Source organism: Verticillium dahliae, genomic scaffold (genome assembly GCF_000150675.1).
Source record: "Verticillium dahliae VdLs.17 supercont1.37 genomic scaffold, whole genome shotgun sequence".
Classification (NCBI taxonomy): Eukaryota; Fungi; Ascomycota; class Sordariomycetes; order Glomerellales; family Plectosphaerellaceae; genus Verticillium; species Verticillium dahliae.
In genome coordinates this window covers 27,021-36,847 of record NW_009276961.1, presented here as the reverse complement: position 1 = coordinate 36,847, position 9,827 = coordinate 27,021, and the positions used below count along the sequence as shown (strand labels likewise).

At 55.1% G+C, this 9,827-nt stretch overlaps 1 protein-coding gene across 1 annotated transcript in view; it reads right to left on the bottom strand.

Moving 5' to 3' along the window:
• The window catches only part of VDAG_10285 (uncharacterized protein), a gene marked incomplete at both ends in the record, with an annotated part of 9,067 nt that extends 846 nt beyond the window's left edge, over positions 1 to 8,221 (bottom strand). The window contains one exon of the mRNA XM_009659754.1: positions 32 to 8,221. Coding sequence (XP_009658049.1) covers positions 32 to 8,221 — 8,190 coding nt within the window. The remainder of the gene's footprint in view (positions 1 to 31) is intronic.
• Positions 8,222 to 9,827: the final 1,606 nt, after the last annotated feature.

The following is a 9,827-nucleotide window of genomic DNA, read 5'->3' as shown; positions in this document are numbered from 1 at the left end:
CACCCGTGTGCGAGATGAGCGCCTTGATGACGGCCTTCTTCAGCGCCAGCGCGAGGTCGAGGTTCGACCACGTCTTGTTGCGCCACTCAATCGCCGGCATGCGGAACACAAAGTTGTGCACGTCCTCAAAGTTGCGGCTGTCTTTGCCCTTGTAGCTGAGGCAGAGCACCACCGAGGGCATCTTGATGAACGCAAACGTCATGTAGTTGCTGGCGCGCGTCATCATCTTGGTGAGGTCGTCCGACTGCTTCTCGTCCTTGTCGTCCTTGTCGCCACGTAGCAGCCCGAACCGTGACTTCTTTTCGTTTGCGCCTCCGATGCCGCCGTCTCTAAACGACGTGCCCGTAGACGAGCGCCCAATATTGCCAGGCCGGGGCGCGTTTGATGATCGCAGCGAGTCGTACGATGCCTTCTTGTTGATTGTCTTGCCCGTGCCCATGGAGCGGAACAGTCGGAAAGAGTGACCTTCGCTACCGTTATGGACTGACAGGGCCTTCTTGGAAGATCCTGCCGTCTTGGCCGGCGCGTCCGACGTCAGTGTCGGGTGCAGGCGCAGCTCGAGCGAGCCGGGCCGCGTGTTGAAGTTGTCCTTGTCTGACGGCGTCTGTCGACTTGTTGTCGAGTTTGACAGGGACTCCTCGTCGCCGCTCTCGTCCTGCATGTAGTTATGTTTGACCATGAACGGCGAGTCGTTTCTGCCGCCAGGCGTCTTGTCTCCGTCCATGCCGGGGAAGATGTATTCGAATAGGCGCTTGCCGAGCTCTCGTTCGAGCTGGATCTTGAGCGGGAACAGGTTGACCTCAAAATGATCCATGACGGGGATGCCGGCAATCGAATCTAGCATGTTCCAATACACCCGCACCATCTCGTCGTTTTTTATGTCATTCATCGACGTGCGTTCGCCATCGACGTAGGGCGCGATCATCTCCGGGTAGATGGCGTCGGGGAGAAGGTTGAGGCCCGCTACCTTGCCGACACGGATGAGGTTAATGTGTGAGCCGTCTGAGTGGTCCGTCCGGTCATACTCCACGTCCTTCAGCTGCAGCTCCACGAGCGGCTCGTTGGTGTCGCGCAGCATCTGCCACACAATGTCTCTGGCTGTGATGCTCCAGCGAAGCAGTGCGTTGCTCTGTGCCGTCGTGTCAAACTTTCTCTGCGACGTCGTAATGGCCTTCATCATGAAGAACAGCTCATCCTCACAAGCGGCCAGATCTCGCTCCAGGAGCAATCTGTCCTCCCAGCCCTGCTGATCCAGGTACTTGGAGTAGATCTGGAAGTGCGACTTGATGTCCTCGAGTTGCCTGATGCGCTCTTGCAGCTTCTGTACCGTCTCAGGCGTGCCGCTGAGGTCGCTGAAATCGGACGCCAGCATGATCTTCTCGAGCCTCTCGCTTCGTGTCTTTTCCAGAGGCTCGCTGTACATTAACAGATCCAATACAATGACGTACAATGCATAGTATTGCGACGAGTTGCAGAGCGCTCTGGCCTGAGGGAACTCGACCCATAGGTTGTCGACGCGGCTCTCAGTGCTGGGTTGCGAGGAGGGGTTTGAACCTTCCGCTGTGTTGACCTCGTCGTTGTACTTCAGACGCAGCGTGTTGTACTTGTCGTATCGCAGCATAGCCGACGTCTTCTGCACAGCGCGCTTGAAGCCGAATGGGTCGGTCTGGAAATCAAACATGACCTCCATCGGCACCCATGGCGGCCAGGAAGTCGATATTGGCGTGCCGTACTGGCTGCCAGCATACATGGATACGAGATGGGTCGAGAACCACTTCTGGTGGGTGACGAAGAACTGTGTGCTGTCCATGGAGACCAGAATACGCCGTTGCACTAGACCGCTGACCGCGTCAGACAGCCTTTCCTTGTCCATGATTTCGACAACCTTGAGTTCCATGCCCTTGGCCGTCAGCAGCACAACATTCTTCTTGTTCTTGTCACTCTGCAGCTGGATTTGAGGCGCAATGACCCGGACATGGTAGTTGCTCTGGGCCCGGAAGTCTTCCGAGATGCCTCCGGTCAAATCTTCCATGGCAACGTTTGTGCTCGTGTCGTTGGCGTCGGTCTGATCAGCATTGACAAACTTGCGTCCGTCTTGGAGAATGCGCTTGATACGCTCCTCGATGTCTTCTTGCGTCTCGCGATCCATGAAGCTAGGATCTGTCGAGTTGTCATCCGTGGCGGCCTTGCCGTTGGCAGTCTTGGTGCCAAATTTGGCCTTGTACTGCTCCTCAACAATGTCGATGATGAACTTGACGGCCGGGCGCGAGAGATAGTAGATGAAGCCTCGTCGCTGGCTCACCTGGTGTGTGTAGCGGAGAACAATGTTCCGGAGTAAATTGTTCCACTTGAAGTGCAGGTTGTGAATGACGAAGCGGTTTTGTGCGTCGCTCTCGAACTCGGCCCCCGAAGGGATCTTCATGGACTCGCGGTCGACCTCAATCGATGCTTCAGAAGCGGCATCGCCTTTGAACTTGGGCATCTTGCCATGCGTTGGGGACTTGCTGGTCAGTTGTTGCGCCATGTTTTCGAGGAACGCCTTCTTGTCCCTAAGCACGCTACTGTGCCTTCGGAGTGCCTCGAAATCCGCCGCGTAAATCGGGTTATCGCCATCATCGCGTACCATCTTCAGCTCGGCTTCGCCGAGAGTGCGTCCATGGCCCTCAATTTGCACTTCCAATTGATCCAGGCGTTCCTGGATGAGATGCGCCTGCACACGCCGCGGGTCATCGTCGCGACTCATGATGCAGAAGTGGGTCGGCTCGTCGCCGAAAGGACTCGTTCGATCAGGATCGCCTGCGATGGAGCCACCGATATCTGTTTGTCGGAAATAAGTAAGCCGAGGCGCGAAGGCCAGAGGCAAAATCTTCGTGTCGGGATTTGGCTCTGTAGGCAAGATCCAGTCGAGTTCCACAAAGTCGTCCATGTCGATCCAAGTCAGGTCGTTGTCGGGGATCGTGAAGCGCGACACATCCGCGGTCTCGACTTGGTCGATTGAGAGGTTCGCCAATGTTCCCTTCTTGATGGCCTCGGTCGTGGTGCCACGTATGCTAGCCGAGACGGCACGAACGTCTGCGTTGGCCAGGTCAAGCTGTGCGGCGTGGATTTTGATGCCGCTCGTTCTGCTCTGCGTCTTGCGGCCGTGGTCCCTCGTGTTGAACTCTTCCCGCCGCTGGTGTAAATCGAGCATGAAGCTATCGAATCGTACCTTCAGGCCAGTTGCAGATACCGCACTTTCGGAGTAGTCTTCCACATCCTTATGCTTGTAGATATGACTGAGAAACAGGGGCGCCAGCAGGAGATTGTACTTGATGGTCGCGAGGTGCTTGCCAAATTTCTTGCTTGTCCTCTCACGACCCGGCCAGAGCGGTCCTTGGCGAATCGGCAGCGACATGGGACCCCCAAAGAGCGACCACCAGGCGAAAAAGTGTGTGAAGAAGCGAGGAGTACAGTGTACGGCATTGTAACTGCGTGACGGTGCAGGATTGGTCGCCAACCAATCCCTGTCGCCCGGTGCTCGAACACCAATGGAGAGATGAATGTGGCTGCTCCTGAAGCCGCGGAAGGCATCGTAGGGAAGGCCATCTTCTTCTCCCTGCGCGTGCTGAGGCGCTCGCAGTACCACGTCGTAGTGCGGCTTGAAATCAAAACTCCGCTTACCTTCTTGGATGGCTTGCTCGAACACTAGCCCAGTCATCCACTGCACTTTGCCGGACAACTTCATGACCACCTTTTTGAAGGTGATGCCATTCTTGTAGCTGTCATCAATCAGGTTGCTGTCCTCGTCCCCTGTACGGCGATTAGACTCTCTGACTTGGTGGCTGTAGTCAGGAATGGCCAAGACGTATTCTCCAGAGTCGACCGTCATGAATCGTTTGGGGTCGTCATCAGCATTGACGTTCCAACGAATGTTGTTGCGCCAACACATGATGAAACCTGCACCGTTGCCTGTGACACAGTACGGATCGCGCGTTCCCTTGAGAGCGAGGTGCAAGTCTCCGTCGCCTCTCCAAGCAATGTGTATCCTGGAATGAAAGTTGAGTCGAATTTTATCCCAGAAACCAACTCGTTCTGACGGGTCCACCTGCGGCTTGGTGAAGGACTCAATGACCATCATCATGTCTTGGATTGCCGGCTGATAGCAAGGCCCTCCCCAAGTAATTCTCGTCGGCAGCGCCGTGTTGATGTCGATCCGCATGTCTGAGAATGACTTGATGGGTCCGATTGTACGACGGACATCAATGGCAAAGCCCCCTTCCTGGCCGGCATCTGACTCGAGCGTCCGCGGAGGAATAATGTTGACCTTGATGTGGCGCGTCGATTTCTTGCCGCGATACTCTTCGGCGATGACAAAATTCGTCCTGAGCGACATGGCAGACTGTCTTGCTGGTTGGCCAGGCTTGAGGCCCGGGATGTGGATCAGGGGTAACGGGTAGTCACGAAGAGTGACTCTGGCCTCGCCGATGTCTATGCTCACGTGCATGGGGACCAACAGACCATACTTCATGTCCTTCGGCATGCCTTTGCCTACCGAGTGGATGAATTCAGGCAGATCCTTCATCGGAAAGGTAGGCTTGTCGATGAGGAGGTGCAGGTCGGTGATGATGGCAGCCATGAGCGCAGGGCGCTGGGGCACCTCAAGAATTCTCTCGGCTTCTTCCAAGTCGTCGGGAAGATGATCGGGGCCCCAGAAGAGACCGCGCAAATCCCGCATGCTGTTCTTACCCTGTGCGTAGTGACGGTCGATGCGCTTCTTCCAGCTCGTGGCGTTGTATGCGTCGAGCTTCTGGCGAGCCTCCTGCTCAGCAATCTTACTGCGACCTGTGATACCAAGCGAGCCACCCTCGGGGTCGTATCTCGGCTTTCTGCCCCTGTCGGGTTCGTCGCTCGCACGGCGTCGACCGCCAACGCTTCGGCTCCTGGGCTCAGAAGCGCCGTTCTTGCCACGCCCTTTATGGAACAGAGAGCGAGCGCGGTGTTTGTTGTGCGAGTCTCTGCGCGACTCTTCCTCGCGGATTTTCTTGCGCTTGAGTTCGAAGGCCTCCTCCCGGGCAAGCCTTTGCATCTGCTCTACACGACCTGCACGGTAGATCATACCGAGGTTCCATTCGAAGGCACCATCCTCAAGCTCAAACAAGAAGGTCTTGGTCCGAATTGAGACTTTGGGGACGTTTTTGGGGGCCTCAGGCTGCTTGTCTAATATGTACTCGTTCGTACCTGTCTTGAAGCGGTGGTGTAGTTGTAGCACTGACTTGTACACATTGGTGATGTTGTCAGAGATCTTGCTGACAATGACTTCATGTGGAACCGCGAAACGAGTTGCGTCTGCAGCAATATCGAACATTCGTTCCTCTTGGAAAGCGCCCGATGACGTTTTGCGCCTCGATATCCGGTGATCGATCCGACCTCCTTTGATGCACAGCAGCCTGGCCCAGACGCCGCGAATGCGCGGTAGCTGGACACACAAGCGAATCTGATTATAAATTAAGAATGGTGCAGACCACCTGTGGCGGCCAGCCTCGACTCCGTAAATCTGAAGCAACAGCCTCGGGTCATGGGGCATATCTGCCTTGACCTGAATCATGGCTGCCTTGAAGTCGACTGTAACGAGCTCTTGCGTGATGGTCGACATGTCACTAAAGTCCATTGGCATCTCGGGAGAACCGGGCGGAACGAGAAGGTCGCCAGAGAGACTGGCTCTGGAGCCTGGCGGTGATCTCAGGGGAGTAGTGTCCGATCTCGTCTTTACAAATGCTTTGCGCAGAACCATTCCGGCCACGGCAACCGAGTAATGACGGTACAGAGAGTATTGCAGCAGAATCGTGCGAACACTTGCATGAATGTGGAAAATGGGGCCTTGCTGATCGCTTGACGTTGAGAAGGCAACCTCAAACCGAGGCATGTTGACAAACGGCTCAGCTTCAACACGATCCGCGGCCTCCACAATGTATGCCTCAAGGCCTCGAACGTGCAAGGCGACACGCCTTCCATCGCCCGCATTTTGCTGTTTCTTGCGTGGTGAAAGGGGTGCCTTCAGGAGATCTGCATCAGGCGCAACGGTACGGCTATGAGCTCGCCGACGAGAGGGGCGCCGCTGCAGCCCGTCCAGTCGTTGTGCTCTATACTCGGACGTGAACGAGTCTAGTTGGAGCGACACACCGCGGGTGTCTTCTGATATTTCCTCATCAATGCCGGCGACTTCGAGACTCACGTCAGTAGCCTGCATCTGGAACTGCAAGAGCCAGTCTGGCATGCCACGGAGAAAGTTTTGATTTCGAAGCGTCTTGGAGACGACGCGCTTCTTCGGCTCAACATTAAGTCGGAGTTGTCGGAAGATTTGCCTGAGACCGTCGGTGATTTCAGGACGCACCATCTTGATAGCAAAAGTGTCAATGCTGCCTGAAGCCACAACGTGGACATCTGGCGCGGCACTGAGCTGTACCTTTAGATCAAAGCTCTCCGTGTCAACAAGGTTGAAGCGCTCTCCGTTGGAGGTTTGATAGTACAGGTGATGAGATTGCAGTCGCATGGAGGACGCAAGGGAATAGTGAAGCTCTTGTAAAGCTGAGTGGGAGGATTCCATATCCATGGATATGGACGAGATGTGGGAGATGATGAGGTCAAAGTCGTCGTCTGCGGCAGCCTTGTCCACAGGTGGCAGCGCTATCCTGACGACCGGCTCGTGCATTGTGAACTTAATGTTCGCCTTTGGCAGAAGCCTCGAAATCAGCACATGACCTGGCTGCTGTCCCATCCTATGGGTCTTAGGCCTCTTTGGTGTTTGAGGCTGAAGAATGGCAATCAACAGCGGCAAATGTCGAGGGTCGATGTCGACAGATGGTGATGTGATGACGGAGTTTGCGAAAAGAATATTCGCGTTTTTGTCTTGCGCCGTGTCATCCCGGGCCAGCTCGACCGTTTTCGATGGCAAGGTCGTTTTGACTGTGGTTGTCGTCATGGGAATGTAAATCAGGCGTTCCGGCTTTCCATGGCCATCGTCGAGTCCGATTGATATGGACAGAGCCGCCGCCAGGGCTTCATGTGCAATATCCTTGGATGGGAAGTACATTCTGTGGGCTGGTGATTTCGGATCCAGCCGATGAAGATCTACACCGACCTCCTTCATGGAAGCATTGAGCAAAACTGGCGCAGCGTTTGGCTTGACAGTGTCGACCTTTTTTGTCAATCCAACAAAACTAACGGCGAACTGAACTTCCTTGACGCCTCTGAGAATCGAGCTGACGAATTCCTTCGAGTCGGACACCGTCTGCATGATATCTTCCTCTGTGAGACCCGGGTCGGTGGATTCGCGCTCGGCCTTACCGGCAAAGAGATCAGGCGACTCATGCAGACCGAAAGAAGGCGATCTCTGGGTTCTGCAGCGCTTGAAACGCTGGACGCAAAGTTGAACGTCGTCGTAGGGAATGTGGATGCGGTTCAGCTTGAGGGCAATGGATGCGTCTCTCAGACCGTCCAGAGCCTCGTACAGGAAGCCGTGAATGTTGAGCGTAGCGTAGTCTAGGATCTCCAGCGACTCGTTTCCCTCCGCTGTGAAGAGTACGCTCCTGAGAGTCATGATCCATTCAGCCTGCCGTTGCTTCTTTTGCCGGTCGGTCCTGAACTGGAAGAAGAATCGGGCGCGGTCCACCATCTTCCTGCGGGTGTCCACGGCGATGGTGATGCTGCCGCATTGGATATTGCCCACATCCACAATATTGATCGTCGAATTGGTGGCCACGACGTCTACCATGCGCAGCCATTTCACCTGACGATGGATGCGCTTGACGCGGTCCTTCAATTTCATCAAGTGTTTCCATGTCTGGCTCCTCGTGCTCGACGCACCGTTCCGTCGTAGCTTGGGAAGGTTGAGCAAAGGCTTCGACGGAGAGTCGTCCGATTGCGCGTCGGTCTCGTCGGCTGAGCTCTCCTCGGCCCGTTTTCCCTCGAGTTCTCTGACGTCAATGGTCACAGACAGCTCGCTGATGACGATGCTCAGCCATGTTGGTTGGGAAAATGTAGGTCGGTGGATGGTCAGGCCCAAGCCTCGGATCTCAACCTTGAAGCCATCCTTAAAGGTGTAGGCGAGTCGTCGGAGGGAGAAGTAGCCGATTCGCTGTATCGAGACGCCGGTGATGATTCGGATGACGGCGAAGAGAATGAAAGAGGACAGGTAGAGAAGAACGACGACGCCAAAGATGAAGGTCGGATTGAGGAGCGCCATGTCGGCCGGCAGCAGAGGCCGAGAAGGGTCCTGGCCCAGGGCGTGAGCCAGCTGTCGTTCAAGGGGAGATCGTAGGGCTGAAGTCGGTAGGCGTAGGTTTGTGAGGTCACGAAAGTACCACGTCCGACGTATTATGTTGGCCTCTGGACCGCATCGTGTACCATGTTCGAAAGTCTAGGTCGTTCGTACTCGATATCGATGAGGTTCGTCGTTATGAGGTCGTGAGCTTTGGGTGGAAGCTTGTAGTGGCGTCGCAAAAGGGACGGGAAGCGAGGTGGGATCTAATCATCTGGGGTTAGTTGGCTGGCCAAGGAGCGAGGATCAGGGCAGACGCATGTCTAACGCATGCGCGCAGATAAACTGCGCTAGGAGGGATAGGGCGGCATGCGTAGCCGAGGAGAGAGCGAACGCACCAAAGAACTGCGACGGCAGCACGGAACGATGGAATGGACAAGAAGGGCTGCGATAGCAAAGCATACAGAGAAATGAAATTCGGGAGACGCGGATGGTAGATGGCGTACGCGCGATCAGAGGTAGGCCAGAACCTCAACAGGGAGATGAAGATCGGGATTGACATTGGCCTGGCCCATCGACTGGCACCAACAATGGCCTCATTGGCTGCAAGCTTGACAGTGACAATAGCGGGGCACGTGGGTGGGATGGGACGTACCACACGCGGGGAGGACCCCAAGTGCCCCAAGCTTCCGCTCCCCCCCCCTCACCCCTCTGGATGTTCCAAACAACATAGCATGCTACAGAGTCATGCCATGGGGTTTAGGTTTCACCAGGGAGGCCAGTCGAGACCTTACTTTATCGGCCGAGTCGCTGTGGCTCAGAAGCTGTGAAGTTTGGCTGCAAAGGGAAGAGCATTATCCGCGATGAGCAAGTGAGTGCGTGCCTCCGGAAAGAAAATGGCACAAGTCATTCGTGCAGCGGGCTCCCTGCACGTCACCCACTCAGTCACGCACTGCACCTCAACATCGTCGGTCAGGTTACATCTGCAGATAGTGTTGATCAATCGTTGAGCTGACACTTTGTTCCAGAAGGCTATCTACGGGCGATCTCACGAGAATTGTTAGCACTTGGCGGTCCGAACATGAAGCCCAACGCGCGCTCCCTTGGACTACTTTCTCACAGTAGTACCCCCACGTCCAGATTGATGCTTCACAATCGCATGGTAGACATGATTCAAGTCTGATGACAACTCCCATGTACCTACCTAATTCGGAAACCAAGGTGGCCACAAGCACACGATACTCGTCAATGTACACCCAGCCGCCTCAGAGCTATGCGTATTGATCTCCTCTAAACCCTTATATTAAATGTCGTTCCGTTGCTTCTTTTGATCCTGCCGATCATGCTCTTTGCAAAATTGCGATGTCATTCGCTCCTTTAAGCATAGGTATGGTACATATTGTGTGATATACAGTACTGCGAAATTGTCTGGCCTGCTGCGGCCAATCCTCCTCGTCGCGCTCAATGGCAGATTGCCCACCAGTTCGGGCCCAGCTTTCTCTCTGCCGGTCCTTCTGTAGGTAGGTGATGGGGTTGAGACCAATCCATTGAACAGCAGCCAATATTGAGAGTGCATTCCCCCCTGGTTCCT